General features: G+C 26.9%; 1 protein-coding gene across 4 annotated transcripts in view; it reads left to right on the top strand.

Moving 5' to 3' along the window:
* The window catches only part of LOC107451567 (EF-hand calcium-binding domain-containing protein 14), a 72958-nt gene that overhangs the window by 27650 nt on the left and 23075 nt on the right, over nt 1-22233 (top strand). For 2 of the 4 annotated variants that reach the window (XM_071183375.1, XM_071183376.1), the window contains exons 3-6: nt 10272-10423; nt 16179-16315; nt 18619-18717; nt 21463-21585. In XM_071183375.1, the coding sequence (XP_071039476.1) occupies nt 10369-10423; nt 16179-16315; nt 18619-18717; nt 21463-21585 (414 nt within the window). In that variant the 5' untranslated portion in view covers nt 10272-10368. Of the gene's footprint in view, nt 1-7762; nt 8429-10271; nt 10424-16178; nt 16316-18618; nt 18718-21462; nt 21586-22233 lie in introns of those variants that run through there. The other 2 variants (XM_016067709.4, XM_016067708.3) reach the window with 2 other exon arrangements.

The raw sequence follows: 22233 nt of genomic DNA on the forward strand, positions 1-22233 counted from the left end.
GCAGGAAAAACTGTTGCCATGAATGGGTGAACCTGGTCTGCAACTATGTTCAAGTAGCTTACAGACGTCAGGGATTGTTCTATGAGGATTATGGGTCCTAATATGCCCCATAAAAACATTGTTCCTGGTCGAGAAACCATGAAAACCTGGGCGAGACCATTGCTATAGATGGAGGGTGGTCATAATGTAATGGCTCTTCGGTGTATATGTCAAACCTGAAATACGTAGGACGTATTACTTTCATTATTAACTATTTATTTTGTTTAAACCTTTATGATGCTTTAAAAGTCTACATTACGTGGTGTCTTAATTTTGTTGCTGCTTGTGTTATAAGTGTGAGACATGATAAGTGAAATGATTTTTGGCATTAGCCATTTTTTCAAAGCATTATTCGAATTTCGTTTAGTAACGTTTTCATCACATATAAAAATGTCACATATAAAAAAAAATTTACCCTTTTTTGTTAAAATTGTTTAGTACTCCCTCGAAGTATATGTGTATTTTCACGATTATGATTTCTAAAATGTCTTATAAATTATTTATTTGAAAAATTAATTTTTTTGAAAAATGTATTATTTTTATTATTATTATTCTATTTTTGTTTGTTTAAAAATATTAATTGTATTTATCTGTTAACTTATTTTAAATTTATATAATTCCAATTTTATATATACATTTTTTTTTTATTCAGACTTTTATTAAAAGTGCTGGCATTTTAAAAAATACATTCTTAACTCAATGTTTACGCAAAATGAGTTTATACGAAATATGTGAAGATGAACGCCCGTTCTCTACTTCACTCCAAAAAATTCACAGAATTCATAAAATCTTTGACATCCTGCACTTTGATTCTTTTAAAATTGATTCCAGAAGGGAAACGCTGATAAAAATAGGTATCAGTACAATAGTTCTCTTCTGTTTGTTATTTTTAGTTGTGATACTTGTGCAATATTATTATTTGTGACATTTTCGTCTCGTAAAAATTTATCTGGCTTGCCACTAGTTTTGTGTGTGTGCTTGCATTTTTTTTTCCTTCCCTTTATTATTTTATTATAAGCACGCCTTCGAGGAATGCGCCAGTTTTTCGTGTGCACTCGTAAAATGTCAAAACAGGCTTTGGTTTGATGTTTTTGAAAGAATATATAACCAGAAATGCAGTGGGTTTTACTTTCGACAAAGCTATTATGCTATTCTGATTGATGTATGTACTGAATATTTTATTTGTCTCTGCTTCTGTTTAGAATATTGAATTTACTTCCATTGTTTTGAACCTGCTTTTATGACAGTTTGTACCGTACCAGAACGCTTGTTTCTTTTCATACTGTAACATTTATTTCGATGTTAAAAATAGCAGCAGTGCTATAGTTAAAAAACTTGTTATGCAATTAGTGAAAGTGTATTAACACTTTCATGCGGGGAAAAAAATTAAAATGGGAGAATAGTGTTATTTTAGGCTCAGTAAAGTCTATAAACTACATTAAAATTGTAGCACTAGTTGGAAACCTCCTTCGAAATTAATAAACTTGGTATCTGCAGTATTCAGATCTGAGTAAATTTGCTATACAGTCAGAGGCGGATCCAGAAATTTTTCCTGGGGGGGGGGTCATAGACTCTGATCCCCCCCGCCCCATAAAAAAATTTAAAAAAAAAAAAAAAAAAAATTTAATTTTTTTTTTTTTTGCAAAATAAAAACTGGGGTTTTTAATGCTAGTCTTCTCATTTATTTTTTTTTAATAATGAACAATACATAACTTTGACGAATTTCGTTTTAATCTTTTGGATTATGATTCTTGAAACAATGAAGAACATAATTAGATGGAAAAAAATCGATTTTTCCGACCTACCTAGGTGTATATGCCCCCTTAAATAATTTTTTAAATATTTTATTTCATTTGTAAACTATTAAAAAAATTATTATTTTAATTTTATTTTTTAAATTGTTTTTTTTGGGGGGAGGTCATGACCCCTATACCCCCCCCCCCCCTGTATCCCCCCNTACCCCCCCCCCCACTGTATCCGCCACTGTATACAGTGCAGCTCAATTTAAGGTGAATCTTCGGTTAATTAGACTGTGTTCCCCGCCACTTACTAATGGTAATTAATCTTAAGAACAGCATTTAATGCGTATCACTCTGGTGTAAAGTTTTGTTCATCCCTATGCTAATTATGAAAATAGTGCTATATTTCGATATCAAAAGAAATCGCACAGTTTTGTGAAAATGAGAAGCATTTGTGACGTAATTACTGAAACTTAACATTGCTTGGAGGATATGCAAAAAATCGAGAATAAGTCATTGACTCTAATAATTTTTTTTTTTTTTTTTGAAAAGAGAAAGATAAAAACTTTTTATTTTTTAATATTTTAGTTATTTGTCCAGCTTAAAGTTAAGACAATTCTTAAGATAGTATGCATAGTTAAAGCTTTTTACTTTGAATTAAAACACTCAAACAATGACTTTAATTTTATTTTTTTTCCTTTTGATTACTTAAAGTTAGCAAATTACAAAAAAAAAATTAAAAAAATAAAGATGACAGCAAATTATTTTCTTTCTTTACATCTTCAAACTCATACTATCATATTAGCGTATAGACCCTTCTTTGCTGAACCTGAAAAAGTTTAGCAATCTTAAATGCACATTTCTTTAAAAAATACAGTTTTAGAAATAATACCCATCCCCCCTCATTTATTTTACAATGTATATTTTTAATCTTGAGTAAAATTTGCAAAACATTTTTATTGATAAGTTAGATCGTCATTGACCTTTCAGATTGTTGTTGAAGGAAGTGACCCTCGTTTGGTGAGAAAGAACGAATGCCATCTTTAGATTGCATTTTTTGTGACCCTCAAAATACTGTAACTCTCATGCGGGTTAGAAATATGACTCATTGCTATTTTACGAACAAGTGCTTCTAGAAAATATCATCGTACAATTCAGACGGATGCTAATATTCTCAAATAATTTCGCGAGTTAAACAATTTTCGTTGTGATATAGATAAACTTATCGCAAATGAGTATCCCATGTTTTAGCAACATTGATGTATTTTCCATTGTGTCACGTTGTATATTACTCAATTTCACCACCTAAAGCACTGTTTCTCCACCGTTAGGTCGCGAAGACAAATCTAGGGGGTCGCAAAATTTGAAGTAATTTTCTCAATCTCAAAACTAGATGTTGAGAAATTACAGTACAAGTTATTGTTGTATTGCTGACTACGTTTTTCTGTGTTATCTATGTATAATTAATGGTGCGGGTGAACTTATTTTCCCATTGAAAGTTTTTTCTTATGTGGAATCATATTAGAAACCCATAAATTGTTTTCAAACGATTTCTGTATTCCGCCACCATAAATGGAAAGTCTTTCACTTCGTCGTGAAAGACAAAACGTGCTTGGAGCGTGATATGTTAATTTATAATAAATAAGAGTTCTTACTTTCTCTTCAAAGAATCTCTCTTTATTTTATTATTTTGTTTAAACAATTTCGGACAAAGGGTCGCGATTAATTTATTTATTATTATTATATATATTTATTTTTTTTACTTATAAGGGGGTCGCAACAAGACTAAAAATTAGGTATATACCGAGTACCTTGTTATTAACCGGACTCAGCTAATCAAACCGGGCCAATTTTGTCTGGTATCCAGTACTGGATAATACTGGTGTATGTTCGGCACATTCAGGCTTACAGTAACCTTTAATAAGAATAGTTGTAGTTTCGGAAATCAGTTTATTCCCTCAGTTTCTAAATAATCAAGATGAAATAACTAATTTAAGCATGCCATATTTTACTTTAGAACAAAATTTTAATTTTTGGAAATCTTGGTAAAGTGGCTACTTTTTGAACAGCTTGTTTATGTGGATACCTTAGGGATTAAAAAAAAATGCTTAGGAGAAGGATATGCAAATACTGAAGGATTGATTAACACAATTGGATTGTAAATATTAAATTTTAAGTTTTTATATATATATATATANTTGGTAAAAGTAAACAATATTTACCTATCTTTCTTTCTTCTCTCTCTCTGTATATATATATATATATATATATATATATAATCAAATAAAAATGGTCTGTTTAATTTGTTTAAAAATTAACATCTATGCTGACCTTGCATGTTTTAGCTCATTGTGTAGACGTTCAATTTAATGATATTTTAAAAACTGGTTCCTCTTCTATTTATTGTAATTCCATAAACTTAAGAGATTAGTTGCTATGAAGCTTTAACTATAAATTTTAAAAACATTTATTATCTTATTGTATTTAACATTTAAAGAGCTGTTTTGATATTAAGTTTAAAAATACTATTAATAGGAAATTATTTTGCGAACTTCTTTTAAAGTTTTATTTTAATGTTCTTAAATAAATATTACATATTAAAAAATATATTATTATATAAAAAAAATTAAATTTCTTGAACTTTTCAAAAAATAAATTTTTTAGAAATTAAATTGCAATTGCTTTGTAATTAAATTCTCTAACAAAAGTTGGAGAGTTTAAATTCGTGCTGTATGCAAAATGCATCGTTTTCTATTTCCTTGAAAGAGGATTTTGTTAGTTCTCGAAAAATTAGAATTTGGTGCTTAGAAACTTGGATTTCTTTGAGGACTCCACTATTTTCAGATTGTTGCTGTTGTACTATGCTGTTTGTCAATACAAACAAGCCTGTTTTAAGGCAAAGGAATGCGCTTTTTCTCGTTTTCCAGTTGCGCCATCTATGGCCAAGAAATCGATTTCTGCTACACACATACGTCACTGCCCGTTTTACAGGGAGGACACATTCACATACCATCCATTTATCCGCAGATCGTAATTTTGACCTGAACCAGAGCAATCTTCGATCCAGTAGCCCCAGAAGTATTGATTTGTATGGGAACTTTGAGGACTTTGACCCCGACAGATTTAGCGTGCAACAGTCGTTATTGTGCATACGATGAATTTTCGGCCGGCGGGGATCGGGGCTATTTTCAGGTATAATAAAGATACAAAAATAACTAAAATATCCTGCAAAAACCTCTATTATTTTCTGGTAAAAAAAAGATATACAAATTATTTTAAAAAATGCTCATCAAATAGTGATTTTAGGAAATCCACCTCCCCCCTTCCCAAAAGAAATATTCAATTCTTATTTTAGTTTAACAGGTCATAAATGTGACTAATATCTATAATAAAATATCTATAATATGTATATAAAGAAAAAGATCCCTTCTTTCTTCCCCAAAATAGCTATGGCAATTTGTCCCCTTTGCAACTCTTCAGAGGGGCACCCCTACACTTGCGGTTTTTTTAATCTTCGGCAAAATTTAAGTTTGTTTGTTTCCAGAGGCTGAGTTTTAATGTTCGATTGCCATTTGTGTTCGAACACATTTCGATTGCGATTTTCTTGCATTTATGCCTTCGATCTGCTGTATTAGTTCTAAGAATTTATTCTTAGCTATTTTGTTTGAACATAACATCTGTGCTTTCAGCTTTTATGCTAATGTATAAAATTATGCTAATGCATAGTTATTCTAAAGTAAAACGTTATGCTGTAAGTCGTTGACCTGTCTTTTTTTGTGTGTGATTTAATAGAAGTAAAATTCACAAGTTAATTATAAAAACTGTAATCATTAGGTAAAAATTATGTGTTGCATTTATTGATTTATGTAGCAGGGTTAGCTTTTTGACAAGACGTGCATCAGAAACTGGTTGAGTGAAACAGTCGTAAACTGCCAAAAAAAAATTTAAATAAATTAAATAAAAAAATTAAGTAAATCTTAATCAAAACTAAGTGAATCATTAAAAAATATTATACACTTAAGAATTTCTTAAGCACTTTTGTAGAGAGCCTTATGAAATAATGTAAAAATTGATACTTTCTAATTTTCAAAATATGTTTGTTAGATGTTTTTATTTATTTTTCTATTTAAAAAAAAAGAAGTTAAATGCAGTTGAAATAAATTATAAAGTTGTTTAAACTTGGTCATAAAACGTATGCACCTTTAAATAAAAACTGAGAGGTGGTATAACTAATTTTCAAGCGTAAGAGTTGGGAGCTAGAGATACAAATATTTCTATCAATATTAACATCCCCGTAAAAGGTAAAATGAATAATAAAAAATTTTAAAATTTTTTGGTGCAGCATATGAATTCAAAAAAATAAATAAATAAGCTACATCAAATTAAAGGCTTAAAAAATGATACTTATGCTTCGGAGAAAGAAAAAAGAAAAGAAAAAAAATAACAAATTTAAAAGTCGAAAAATTCCGACATTATTTTTTTACTCGTTAAAAAATTGCTTAATCTTGGGGTAATTGTGAGTAAAAAATTATTGTTTGTCAATATAAAAATTTACTGTTATGTAAGTATCGTCTTAGTAATTATCTTAAGCAACCATTTTTCTCTGAATTGAACAAATTTTAATTTTGTATCTTAGTTTTTTAAGCAAATAGTTTAAAATCGAACTAGATTTTATTTTTAAAAAACGAAAGAAAATTTCTCACAAAAAAGGGAATTAATAAATATCGTGAATAGCAATATGGTTGCCTTATTTTTAAAATTGCCTGTGTATCTAACTTCAGTGAAATATTAACTTCTTGTAATTAAGTTATTAAGAATTAGTTAAAATATAATTAATGTGTGCACGATACGGAATTCCTTTTCATTCGGTTTATAATGTGTTTTAACTAGAATTGAGTCGATTTCAGGATTTTCTGGAATCCGGTGAAAAAGAATCGATAATATCCTGGAATGCGAAGATAAATAAAAGTAGAAAGGGAATGGAGAATGAGATTAAAAGTCGGTAATTTGTTTTGCGAACACTTATGCGTAACCTGGGGAAAATTAAAGATGGGATTCGTTAATTTTTATTTCTTTAAAAAAAAGTCCTTTTTTTTAATCTATTTTAATATTGAATTTCATATCTTTGATCATTTAAAACCTTTTAATTTGTATTAATTAATAAAATTTTATTCTTTCCTTTAATTCAAGTGCTTGAAAAAAATTATATTTCAATTGATTTTGTTAATACATTTTGAACAATTGAAAAGTGTTAAAAAAATTTTTTACATATTAATGCATGTACATAAAAACATAGTTTTAAATAAAACCTTAATAATTCGAAGTTTTTTTTTACTGAGCTTGAATTTCATGTACAAATTAATGTTGAATTCAGGTTTACCAATGCTAATTTTAATTATAATTTTTTTCATTACAATTAATTAAGTAGTTCTTTTTTATAACGAAGCGTACTTATTGTTTGAGAAAAATTCTTTTGAATAGTTCTGTCTAAATTAAAAAAAGATAAAAATACAAAATTATTTTTTTAAAAAGCAAATGAGTATATATTTTTTCAAGCAGTATATTTAAATTTTATTGTGAACTGAATTTTCTTTTTGATCATTTATCGTATTATTATCAAACAAAAAAGACTGCCATCAAAAATAGAGTTACAATAATGCTTGCGGATATAATCATAGCTGAAAATATCGCGCTATGAATTTATTACTAGCACTTTGATCTTTTTCTAAAACATAGGTATTGGCTTATATGGTCATTTTTTTTCTTTTTCTTTTTTTTTTTCGTCATAAAATATTACGTGATAAAATCCGCTGCCTACAATCTTCTTATCCTTAAATAAATAACAAGACCACAAAAATATTTTATTTGTGACATCATTTTTCGATTATTTTCAAAGTATTAAACTAATCTCACTAAAATGATTGTTTTTATTTTTTCAACATATAGAAATTCCATCATTTTTATCAAACAATGTGATTTGCTTTAGTATCAGATAGCTGCTACATCATTGTAAGCGAAAATTGAATGACGTAAAACGTTTGAATATAATGATAGCTCACCTGTTTTACTAACAATGATCTCTTATTTGCTCTGCTGGATTTGGCGTGAAAATGACTCTTTTCACTGAAATTTGGCGTCCTTTATCATATTGATCGGAAGAAATTGTCGATTTCGAAAACAGCAGCCCTAGAAGTTTTTCATCCCGAAGGTTTGAATGAGAGTGTGTTTGTGTTCAGGGGCATTTAACGTTATTGACCAATTCTGGAAAACGTTTGAGAAACGTTTAATTCATGTTAAATTATAACATTTGGATGTTTCATTTTTCTATTCTGGCTAGAACGAAGGCGTAGAAGAGTTTTTCTAAACAACTGCCTTAATTCCTAGTTTTTTGTGTTTGCCGCAAAGATTTTTTTATCCACGGTGGAGTCCCCGAATAAGCTAGATGTTCAAGTCAAGCAGTATAAAAAGATGAAGAAACGTAAAGAGCTGGATGCTCTTGTTTCTAATGGGAAACTTACCCATAAAAGAATAAATTGCATCAAAAATGGTTCAGGTTCATGTTCAGCTCATGAGCTACTGCGACATGATACCGATTCATCGGACATGGAGGATTTCTCCATACTGCAGCCCCGGCGAAAGGGTCGGAAAAAGTAAGGTTTTGGTTTTGTTTTGGAATTGGTTAGACATGATAGTTTCTTTACCGCTATGGAAAAATATATACGTCGGGATTTTTACGTCTATTTTTCTTTATTAAAATTATAATATCTATTTTAATTTGATATCCTTATTTAAAATTTTTATATTCGGAAATTACTGATTTATTTTATTTAGAAATCAATAAAATAAAAATTGATCTCATAGCTATTTATTACTGATAATTTATTAAAGTTAGGTTTTGTTTTGGTATTTGATATGCATGACAGTAACTATTAATATGAGTTTGTACCAAATAAAAAAAAAATTATGTCTTTTTTTTTTCATCTTTATTTTGTTTATATCGAGTTATGCTTTTTTTTTTTTTTTTTTTTTTTTNTTTGTTTTTTTTTTTTTTTTTTTTCATTTTAAATATTTTTTTATTTTAAATTTTATTTAAAATGGCTAATAAGAGAAATTATTGATTTATTTTGAACAAAAAACAGTAAAATTATATTTTTATTATATTTTTTAACATTGATAAACAACTTTTTATTTATTTTATCTTTTAATTTATAAAGTACTCTTTCCTGTCCTAGTTTTTGTCGAAATTGAAAGTCACATTTTAATGAGAACTTATTAACTAATACTGGCTGGAGTTATTAAATTTAATTGGATTCTTAAAATAACAGTAAATTTTAGCAGTTATTCATAATAATTTTTATAAATAATTTACATTATGTAATCAAGTTTTTATAAATAATTTACATTATGTAATCAAGTTCTTAATTAATAAAGACAAATTCAAACTTCTGTAACTTTTATCTATTAGTGATTTTTATCAAAATGCAAAAATGAAATTAACTTAACATATTTTATTAAGTGTCTCTATGAATATTTTTATACTTATATTGCAAAATGATTCAGTATAGAATAATGTAATGAATAAAAAAGCCTAATTTTATAACAGCTAAATTTAATTGATGTAAAAAATAAAACATATAATGATGTGATAATTCGTTAATCATTATTAAGCTTCCCAAAAAGCCTGCACTAGTGATGAATATTCATAATTTTTTGTGAGTGATTACTGTGCGTCTGTTAATTAGGGAGAAATTCATAACAACATATAACTTATTTTCAAATTTTCGATAATACTTCTACCGTGACATTCCTTGTAGAAAGGTTATTTTCAATAAATATAGGCATTCTATTTTATTTGAGTGTCTTATTATTTAACTTTAGCATTGTTGCTTATGAACTATCTGTGTGTCTTAAAAGTTTCAAGTATCAGAATAGTTTTTAGCATGTGACATAAAAAACAATGTGCTTTAAAAAAATTAGGGGAGATTTCCGTATTGTGATTTGTGGCAGAATAATCGCCAAGTCTTGGAAACTTCCGGGCAGTGGCCCGCAAGAAACTTTAAAAAAAAATCACAGAAAGGGACCAACTCCAAAGGTATAACTCACACCCACCTCCGGGCAAACATCTACATGTTTGTTTTTTTTTAATTGCAAGTTTAAATTCTATTTGGCACCTTGGTGATCGTAGTTGGTGCGACAGATTTAGATGTGGAAATATCCCCAAAATTACTCGATTGAGAATAGGAAAGAGACATTATAAAATTCAATACGTTATAATACAAACAAAAAGATACATATAGAAAAGATACATTATGAATTAAAAGAGATAAATTTGATGTTCACAATAGGCAATCCAAGTAAAACATAAACAAAAACAATGCTCTTCTGTATATAATGAAAATTTAATATTTAAAAACTTATAGTATGTATAATAAGTCTTAATTTTACAATTAAGCAAATTATTTTGCCCATTTTAAGTGGTGTTTCCCTCTTTAGACATGGAAATCATTTGTGTATCACATCAGTATGCCTGTCTTTATGCCAGTTCATCTTGGTTACGTCGAGTGTTTTAATATCTGGGGCGCTAATATATATGCATCTTGGTTTGAGAGAAGATATAGATTTACTACGAGCTCATCTGCAGAAAGGTAATCTTGTCCCATAAATAACTACTTTCAATGACACCAAAGAGTTTTTTTTTTTTAAGTGTCTAAATCTGTTGCTGGAACTGTTTGCGTTTTTTTATATTATTGTTTTTAATGATTTGCATACCAGGTTTTGTAAAGCTCTTACTATTTGCTATCTCCACCCAAAATTTTAAAAAAATTATAATACTTCTATTTTTCTTTATGGATTCTAAATATCAGTTTTAGAAATAATTGTTTTTTCTTCTAAAGACTGTAATGTTAACGCAGTTGTTATAGTTGTTTTCCAAATTTTAAATAACAGAAGAAGAAACTTAGACTGTAATGAAAGATTAAGATAAAACTTATTACAGCTAGAGAAGAGCTACATGAAATTTAGTTAGTTTGATGTACTTTGTAAAATTTAGCTCAGCAACAGAAAAAGTGCAACATACCTATATTTTTTATAACAAATTTATTTCCTTCCTTAATGGGGCAAAATTAACAATTATGTGAGGTTAGGACACAAATTGTGATCTATAGACTCAATTGGTGCCCTAATTTGTGAATGTATCGCTTGCGATGTATCTTATAATCCTGATGATTATTTAATATATGAATCGTCAATGTTTGCAATTGCAATGTTTGAATAACTTTTATTTCAGACTTAATTGATGCTTGCACAAACAGAATCTTATGTTTGGTATTTTACAAAATTTCAATATTTAGTAAAAAATAAGCAACTATATTATTACAATGACATTATTAGTTGGAAATTATACAAAAAGAAATTTTGTTATGTCTTTCCGACTATATTGCTACATAAAGGTTTAAAAAAACTTATCTTTTATTATGTTAAATTTTGATATTATATTTAAGTAAATGAGTTTTATAACTGAAATAAATTTTTAATTTCTTATATTTGCTCTGAAAATGTAACAACAAATATAAAATTTGAAGGGGCCTATAGATATAACCATTCACTCTTTGCCTAATAAAATAACATTTTCCCTAATTGTTTATGACAAAAGTTAATGTGTTGAGAAAATCATGCATCTGTTATATACTCATGTATATCACTCATATTACACTGGTTAATGGGTGTATTTTTATTAGGTGCTCCAATCTTTTTCCTTTGTCCTATCCTTTTACAAAAAGAACTCAACGTGTATTAGTTTATTTGTACTACTTGCTTTTTTATTATTATTATTACATACTCTTTATATCATATACTCTTTGTTCATAAAAAGACTATATTTTTGTCTAAAGTCTAACTAACATGTTAAATAAATAATCCCAAGAGATTGAAGATGAAAGATATTACTCGATTAAGAAACTTCATTGGCTTCAAAAATATCTCAATAAAATATGGAAATAAAAGTTCATGTTTCAAGCACGCAAAAATAGGTGCTCATTCAGAAGACTTGAATAAATACAAAAGTAGTGTGAAATATTAAACATAAATTTGCCATCAACAAATTAAAAATTAAGGTAAGAATAAAAATTTGAAAAACAGCAGTAGCCGAGAGTGAAACAAAAATAAAGATGAGAAAACAGAACAAGAAAAACCATAATAGCCAAGAGGGGAAAATGTTCTACTCCAGTCATATCAACTCATCTTGATGCCCTAGAATCATTTTTTCATTTATATGAATGTTGATTCCCTTGTTAATAACATTAGTTCCTCTCCACCTCTCCATAACATGTGGAAATGCATTTTACCCTGATTCACCATTCTCAGCCACAGTGTGTTTTCTCTTTTTATTTTTTCATCTTTATTTTTGTTTCACTGGACCACTATGTTTTTTTTTTTTTTTTTTAAATTTTGATATTCACCTTTATTTTTCGTTGCCATTTTTACATTTTATATATCAAATCACTCAATCACTTTTATATATCAAATCACTTAACATCGAGTTAACACCTGGCAAGTCTTGAGAATGGACATCTATTTATGAGTGTTTGAGGCATTTAGAATTTTTTTTCCATCTGGATATTTTTGTAGCCAGTGAAGTTTTTTAATCAAGTAACATAATGTTATTTATCATTTGAATGCAAAAGAAGTTATGTGACCTACACTAAACCTTCTGTTTTTTCTTTGAAGAGTTAACATAAAATTCTAAAACATCATTAAGTCAGAAAGTATATGTTTTATTCTTTTTTAAAATATGTACTAAATTCTTTTTTTAATTCTTTTAAAAATGTTATTCATTTCATTTTAAAGGTGTCATGTTACTCTATGATAAGATAAATAAAATCAAAACTTATTGACTAAAGCTCTATTTTATCTGTGTTTATTAAATAAAAAGTGTGCTAAATGCATTATCTAATATTGTTTTAACCTAATAACAGCAAATTAGTACTTCCTATTTTAACTTTAATTTTGACATATTTAATGTTTGAAGATGTGGTTGATAAAAAAGCATTTTTGTTTTTGATACAACATGGCTACATTTTTTCTCTCAACTTTAAGAAATAAAATCTATAAAAATGCTAAGTCTTGTTAAATTATCAGCAATAACTGAAAATGATTTGTTTATAAGTTTTAGTTTATTTTAATGTTCACAATTTTCATGATGTATTAAAACTTATTTGACGAAATTTATGCATTAAATTATAATTTATCTGAGTAGTGTATTTGAAGGTCCCTTTAATTAAAGATTGATTCAATTGCAATTTGATTCTTTGTTTCTATTCTGAATGAGGGTATATTCAATTATTTTTCCACTAATTAAATTATTTTATTTTTTTTATTTCTTATCTATGGTGTGCAGCATTTTTGAAAAGTGCTTAAAGGTGCTTATTTTTGATTTTTAAAAGCCCTTATAAGTGCTTTTTATTGAGTGTTTTTTAAAAAGTACTTAATAAGACTTAGTGCAAAAATAAGACTTTTTTCTTTACCATGTCGATTTTCGCCTCATATTATGCAAAAGTGTGGATTCCACATTGCTCTATTCAACGTTTTTACAATTCATTCAAACACAATGCATTTCCGCATACCTTTAGTCCGTGGCTTATGCAAGCGCCAATCATTTTACATGTTTGTTAAAATACTTGCGGGTCCGCATTTTCGTTTACTGAGCTAGATTCGGTGAGATTCTTACCCTCTCAAGTGCAGCTATGTTGCATTTAGCAAGATACTCAAATTCAGGCTTCATTTTCCACCTTCTGAAATCGAACCAAAAATCTCTCGATCTTTTTGTGGTGGCTAATATAGTCAGGAAAAGAGTTCTATATCAGAAACTAGTTATTTTATCATTATTATATAAAGTTTTTGTAAACTAATTTGTTAATGTATATAGTGCTTAAATATCCTCTTTTAGTGCTTGAAAAGTACTTATTTCTTGTTTAAAAATTTGGCTATGCATCCTGTTATAGTAGCCTCATAAATGTGTTGTTATATAATAAATTTTAACTTAAGAGTTGCAGAGGTAGATAATGTAAATAGTTTGTAGATAAGTAGTTAGTTATAGTAGATAATTTAACTACTTTTATTTATGCAGAAATTATATAATTTAGAAATACTAGTGTTGAAAGTTGTTTTCTAACTGAAGCATTTTTTATGTAATCTGTTTTGTTTGACCTTAAATAAAACTAAAGGAAAAGAAAATTTGTCTATGTAGTATAATTTTTAATTCTTTTTTTTTTTTAATAAATTCATCATGTCAAATATTCAACATAAAATAATAATATTAGCTGGATTTTTTTCTTCTTTTATTTGCTAGTTTAACTACATTTATAAATTTTGATTTATGTTAGGTATGTGCTGAATGTTTTATATCCATAAATATTTTGAATTTACAAGTAAGGAAAATGACCTCTTTAAGTATTTTTTAATACTAAAATCGTTTAAAAATATATATTTTCTTTTTTAGCTTAGTGATATCTACTGATATTAAAATACAGATTCAAATAAATTTCTTTCCAGAAATCTGATAAATTTTATATCATATTCAAATGTTCCATGTCTTGAAAGAAATCTTAATATACTTTCATTTTTCCTCTTGCCACTAAATTGCCACCAATTTTTTATTCTGTACTATTTTATTGCAATCTGCTAGTTGTTGTATATTTACATATTTTTTGTACTTTTGAAAAAGTAATGTTTTATTGAGAAATTTTTTTTCTCTCTAAATATGAAATGGTGTTGCATTTTTAGTAAAAACTTGTCTAATTAAATCACTATTCAACTAAAATATGCTAATTTTCTTCACATAAAAAAGTTACCCGGCCCAATTTTTCGACAAGTGCTGGAATTTTTCCTATGCTGACCTTTTAAAAGTGTATTTTTTACTTTTAAACTTCTCATGATAACTTTATCTCTCTATGTCAAAATTTTTGTCCTAATTAATAACTTTTATTGAGCAAAATTTTCCCTGGTTTTCTTTGCATTAAAAATGTGTTTATTGGCAATGTTAATTTTCTGGTAAAAATATAATTGTATTGTTTTTGTGTGATATTTTGTATACGATTTTGAATGTTTTCAAATTGAAAATTTTCTTCAAGATTACTCTGCAGAACTGATTTTTTTTTCAAGATTTATTTGTAGGCACTGAATTCCTCTGTTTTAAAAAATACATTGAAACTACAGACACTAGTTTCTCTTTATTTTTTTAATTAGTAATAATTGTAATATTGAGATAAGGTTTTTAAAAAAAAGAGTATTAGTAGCTGTATTCACATTTTTTTTTAAAAATTTAATTGATGCAATTGGTAAACTTGATATTTTCCTATTATAATTTTGCCTTTATATCATTGGTATTAATTTTTATCAAACATCCTATAAGAATGTGGTTGATTAATATCATAAATTCAAAGCCACCAACACCTTTCTACTTAAATTTCATGTATTATATACTTAATTTTGTTTCTTGCTTTTTTCAAAAGAAACTCTTATCTTCTACATAATTATTTCTATATTCTCTCAAAAATTTTATTTAATATCAGTGTTTTTATGTTTTCAAATGACCGTAAAATAAAAGTCCATTATAATACCAGATGAAATTGTCTTATAGCAAATTTGTGGTTAGAAGTAAATATCCATATTTAATATTAAAGTAACAATAACAATGCTAAAAAAGTAAAATAGATGCGATGTAATTACAGCTTATTTTGACCAACTATTTTGATTTAAAATACATATCTAGATTAGTAAATTGCTTTTATTGTAGACTTAGTATGTTAATGAAAGGCAGAAATTTGTATAACAATATTGTTTAAACTACAAGCTTCTGCAGGAAGAAAATGAAGTGCAGTTCCTTTGACATCATTGATAATAGTGTATGATGATTCTAAATGTAAGTTGTCATGTAGGGAAATATGTAGTCAACATATTTCCCTTTCCATGATAGGTATGTGGTCAACATTTTCAAGTGCACAACAAGATTTCTTAATATAGCAGAACTTACCTTGGTAAAAGGTGGTTGCTCAAACATTGCTTTATAAAATGAAGGTAAAATTTTAAAGCAAACACTTTTCTGTATTGATAACAGAAATAAATAACAATGTTTTCCATTTAGACCTTTTTCGTAATATTGATAATCCGAATTGCAAAAAAATTTATTACCCTTAAAAAAAATTTATTTTTTTTAACTTGTCGTAAACGTACAATTTTTGCATCTCTAATATTACCATTTTGACATTGACTTAGAAATTTGTAGTGTCATACTCTTTATATCAATTTTTTGCTCAATTATATTTTCAGTTTTTACCTTTTAGGTGAATTAAAACATAGATAAAATAAAAATATCAGTGAAACTAATATCCTTTCTTCTTCTAGTTGAAGCTGGTAATAAAAATACACCTGAAGCTTTGCATGTTATACATTCCAGTTTAAAGCAGCTTGATTCCAATGTTTCTGTACTTTACATAGATGTGAGAAAAAATATTGCTGATATTGAAAACATAACTTCTGAGGTAAAAAAAAAAAAAACTTCAATATCGTTAATTTGAATTGTTATTTTATTTGTTGAGCTGATATGTAATTTTTCAATATTTTTTTAGTGGAAAAGTTTGTCTTATATAAGTTGACACTGCTGTACTGATGTAAACATTTGTTTGAGAACTCTTTAGCACTATTTTTAAATATTTTATACTAATATCATGTAACATGTCTGCTTCCAAGCATTAAACTTGCAAATTTATATTAAAAAAATTTCATTGATAAACCTTTTTTCAAACATTTAACGTGGCAAAAAAAAAAAATTTAGTGAAAAGTAATTTGAGTAAAATGCAAAAGGTCTAGTGTTTAATGCTGTGAAAATTAACTAAATTTTGCTCTATAATTAAAAAAAATATATATATATTACCAAATTCATTCCATATGAGTTGTAATAAATCCTAATTTTAAATGTGTAATTAGTTAGTCACTATCTATGAAATAAATATAACAAAAATACCTCATGCTGTTGAAATATTTATTTGCATAGCAAGCATCATTAGCAAAATTTATGTTATGAGAAAAGCATTTCTTCCTATTATCTCTGTCAATGAATATATTTTGATTTTAGAGGACTTTATAAAAGTCACGATCATCCTCTCTGCAGAGGATCGAACTTGTGATGGCATGTCTTCGAATCATCCTCAGGGATGTTTCTCTGAGCCTTAGCCCATTAGCAATAGCTCATTATGCAGTTCTAGTCCATCCTAAATAAAGTACCTACCAGTGTGACAGAATTTTTTCAGACTTTCTGCGAGATACTTTTAATAATAACAAATATACATGTTACTAATTTAAAGTAACAAAAGCATAAACGTCAACAAAAAAACAATTCAGATAAAGCAAGATAATTTTTTTAATTGAATGTGTAATATTTTTTTAAGAATTTTAATAATGGCCGATATTCTCACATTGTGTAAGGGGAAAACACGCTAATTATTTTCTTTTTCGCATTTTGTCTATCATCATTACATTAGAAAAAATTGTGCAATCCGTAGCAGTAGCTACCGAAAAAAAGAAGATCAAGGGTGAAATTACGCGAATTGTACTCTTCCAAAAAGGAGTTACTGAATTAGTGTTTTCATTTCAAAATTCAGTTGTTGTAATAAATAATATCGTATTAAAAATATAGGATTTGAACTATGTGGAAATCAAAGTAATGATTGCATAAAAATAGAAAGATCACAATCGAGTCCTTTTATTTTTTAACCCAGTTTGTATATACCTTCTTTTTTTCTGAATGTTATGTATTTTACTTTACCAAAAAAGTAATACTAAATGTATCAAAATTAAATACTTTAGTACTATGTATCTAGTTAACCTTTTGATTCCATTAAATATACTGGAGGTTAAACTTTCTGTTCGCTACTGCTCACCAACCTGTATAATTGTTGTTTCTTTGCATAAAGCAGTCTGATTATGCTTGTGACCCACTTCCCATATCCAAACATTTCCCTTATGATTTAAGAGTGAACATATTTTGCTTAGTAATCATTTTTTTGTATTTAAAATTGTTATAAAGGCACATTGTTACAACAAAAGTGCTGAGTTCACTACCATGATTTAATATTTTTGGTTATTAAAAAGGCTGATATTATGTTTAAATACAATTTGTTCGTACATCACATTATGACTGAGGTTGTTTGTTAAGTTCTGAATTATTTAATGAATCTCTTTAATGATAATTTATTATAATAGATTAATGTAATTAACGCCAAATAAAATTTATTCTAAAAGACATAAGACACCAATTAAAATCAGTTTATCTTGAAATGTAGTGTAATAAAGTAATATTAGAATAACATTATAATAAAAAAAACAACTCTTTTACTTTTTAACTCTAAATTTAAAAATCCATTGAAATCAGGAATGTAATAATAGGAAAATAAAATATGAGAAACAAATATTTTAGGTTAATACTTCCAAATTTATTTACCTGTACCAACATAAGAAAATATTTTAAAGGTAATATATCAGTATGATTTTAATTAATTTTATGCTGATGATTACCCAAAAAAATAAGAAAAATAATATGAGAAAACAGGATCCTACCATTAGGGTCTCCACTATGTTATTATTCCTTGCTTGAATCAGGGCAAAGCGACTATGACTATTAATTTTACCAAAAAAAAACAGCTAAAAAATGACTATTTTCAGAAAACACTACTAATTTTATAATAATTTTCTTTTTCATTTTCTACTAATTTTTCTTTTGTTATGTTTTTTTGACCTTACGTTTTCATTTTATTGATGTTTTAATATTTTTTATAATTGTTTAAAGGTCAAGCATCTGAAAGAAGTTGCAAGTAGTTTGCGAGAAAGTATTGCAGCTGCTCCTGCCATTCAACAATTGCCAAAAGATATGCATGCTTTATCAGAGGTATTTTTAGCTATTCTGACAATTTTTAATTCTTCAAAAATTGCTTTTTACAATTTCTGCACATTGCATCAATCCCCTAAAAAAAATTATCTTTAATTTATATTTGTTTTCTACTTGAATATGCTTTATTGAGAATGCAGTTTTAATGCCTTATAAAATAGTTCTATTGATAAAAATATACTAATGTGACTATATACTGTCTTGAGTTTTCAGTCAAGTATTTCTATTTTATGTTGATTTACTTCTTTCTTTTTGTACCAACAAAAGAAAACTCGATTTCTAAAATTCTGAACAAAATTATGCTGAAAAATGATATTAATGCCATTATAAATTATTGTACTAATTGGTATAGTTTGAATGTATATGTCATGTACTTTCTAATTTTTTTGAATTAATATGAAAAAAAATTGTGTCTGTTAATGTATTAATGTACTAAAACAATTTCATTTCATTCTACTGTTAAAATATGTTGTAATATTCCTGAATTTTCTCTTTAAGTATTTGACTTTGAAATTAACTTACAAAAATAAATAGTATGCAAAAGAATATTATTATTTAAAATAATAATTATACAAAATAAATAAGTTTATTTATTCTCAAAAATACAACTCATTTCTGCTGCTTATGATAACTCAATTTTTAAAAACTATTAGCTTCCAGCTTTAAAAAGTGTAATTTCTGTTGGTGTTGCTTCTTCGTAGTTTTATTGTACCATGAGTACTCAAAATGTGTCATCTCTCTTTGAAAATAACCTTAATGTACAGTATCTGATGAAATGATATTTTTATTCATTTAGAATGATCTAAAAATTCTAATTCTGCAACTGGAAATTAGAATTGTTATAATTGAAGCACAAAAATCATTACTAGTGTGATGAAACTAAATCACTAAGTAACATTTCTATTTCTATCAATGATTTTCCGACCTCATTGATGTGCATTAACTCCTCATTAAATCTGCAGTGTTTAACAAAGACCCTAAAAATTAGTTTAGAAAGCACTGTACCTTATATTAGAATTTATGGGCATCTTTGAAAGAATTATTCATACAGGAAATTGTAAAAAACGTTTGGTGGAAGATAGTTTCACACCTAATATACCTGAAACACCTAAAGTAGGGGTGCAATATCTTTTTAAGTGAAGGGCCACTTGAACAGCAGGTTGACCAATTTGCTTGTCCAAGTATTTAGACAGATATTAGCAATTATAGTATTTTTTATATGAAAACATCAGTTAACTCTATAAAATTAAATTATTTTAAGCATTAGACTTCAATTAAAATTAAACAAAATGAATAAAAACACTGGAAAAAGTTCCGGCTATTTTATCACATTTTTTAATGAAAAAGTCCATTTAAAAGTAATTCAATTAAGTAATATTCTACTAAATAAATTAAATGCTTTAATTAAAAGTTTTAAGGTTTAAAATTATTTGAATTAAAACAAAACCGTTATAATGCAAAATAAGGTCATTATATAATCGGGAATATACTTCAAGTTTGAGAAATTTATGCTAAATAAATTATAAAAGATTTTACAAATCTTAAATATGTTTTTAATTCTTTTTAAGCTTAAAAAAATTGAAAAAGACAATTAAAAAATAGCAGTTAAAAATGCATGTATAACAGTTAAATAATAAACAGTGAAAATGCATGTATCTAGAATTTTGTAAAATGTATTAATGTTGTGTTAAGCTATAATGATTTTCAAAACCACATGGGAAAACATAGCAATAACTGCTAAAAATAGGATCAAAAAGTCACTTGTTTTTCCTATAAAGTAGGCACAAATAAAAAGTAATGAAGAAATGTGAAGGAGTAGTTATCTAAATTCGCATTTCGGAATTCAAGTGTCGTAATAATAGCACATTTAAAAAATGGGGACTTTCAAAACCATGTAGAAATGTTTTGCAATTACTGTCAAAATAACTGTTGAAAAATAATTTGGATTTGTGATAAAACAAGCACAAATAAAGAATGTCAAAAAATCATTACCTAAATGCGTAGTTCTAAACTCCCAAGTTGTAATAACACCATGCTAAAAATATCAAAATTTTTAAAGCCAGGCAAAAATGTGCACCAATCACCTCTGAAAAAACTATTAACGGTCATTAAGATTTGCAATGAAGTTTGCACTAATGAAACTCATCAAAAAGCATTTACTTAAATGCACATTTTTAAACTCGAAAGACATTGTCAGGTGTTTAAAAAAACAATGTATTATTAAAATCCGCAGGGATAACTATAGCAATACTAGCTGCTGAAAAACAATTGAAGAGTCTCTTGGATTTACAATGAAACTTGCACCCATAAAAGTGATTTACAATCTTCGAAATTCGCATATCTTAATGATGTCCTTATAAAAATATTAGATTTTTAGAACTTTCTGAAAATCCCTAACATTAACGGCAAAAAAAGCAATTGGAAAATTATATTGATTTAAGATGGAATAAGCTCAAACTGGACAAAACTTACATGTGCAATTCAAAATTCTCAGATTTTTTTTTCTCAAAAATGTTTTTATTTTTTATATTTTCTTGGGCTGCAGATCAAGAGGTAGTGCACCCCTAGTTTAAAGTTATTTTTTATATCTATTTTAAGAAAGGTAATACAGGAACTTATTGAATAAAATTTTTAATTGATGTATTTATTTATTTTTAAAAAAAATTGTACTATCATTTATGTGAAAAATACAGTAATTTCTGTTTTTTGAAAAGTACTGTAAATAATCATTTATTTTATTCTTAGAGTGTTGCTAACTTTGGAAGTAAAATGACAGCTCTAGAAAGCAATGTGAAAGAGCTCAAAGATCAACAATCTAATCTACAAACAACAGCTCAAAATCTCTCAGGAGAATTAGATGTTGTAAAAGTAAGAGGTTATTCAATTATTGTCTTTCAAATTTAAATGTCTCTTACTCATTTATTGTATTGACCAATATTTTTACAAGTTTCTTGTCTAATAGCTTAATAATAGTTAAAATCGTGATTATTTAGCATCCAGAAGAGACTGCAGATTTATTGGAAAATCAAAATCCATGGATTATCTTGGTTGTCTTTTAGATAAACTTTCTAAAAGATCAAGCTTTATACTCTTAATTAAATTATTAAAAATAAATGCATTATTGCAATCATAAAATGACAGTTTATATCATGTTTGTATAGAAACATAAAAAAATAGTGTGATAATTCAAATAAAATAACAAATATAACAGTGCTAAAACAATATAAAGTGATGAATCTGACAGTGATCTATATAATCTATATAAAATAAGAAATCTGACAGTGCAGTGTTTAAAAAAAAAAATTCAGAGATATGTGAATGATTTAACAAAGTTACTTTTGTTATGCTGCATAGGTATTTACAGCTGATCATCATGATTTGCTTTTGTACTTTTCCGAACCATACTTTATGAATCACAATTAAATTATGGGATAATGTATTTTTATTGAATTCAGAGGAAAATATCATAATTTATATTCATATGATATACTATTACTAATTATGAAGAAATGTGAT

This window comes from Parasteatoda tepidariorum, chromosome 7 (assembly GCF_043381705.1).
Source record: "Parasteatoda tepidariorum isolate YZ-2023 chromosome 7, CAS_Ptep_4.0, whole genome shotgun sequence".
NCBI classification, from domain to species: domain Eukaryota; kingdom Metazoa; phylum Arthropoda; class Arachnida; order Araneae; family Theridiidae; genus Parasteatoda; species Parasteatoda tepidariorum.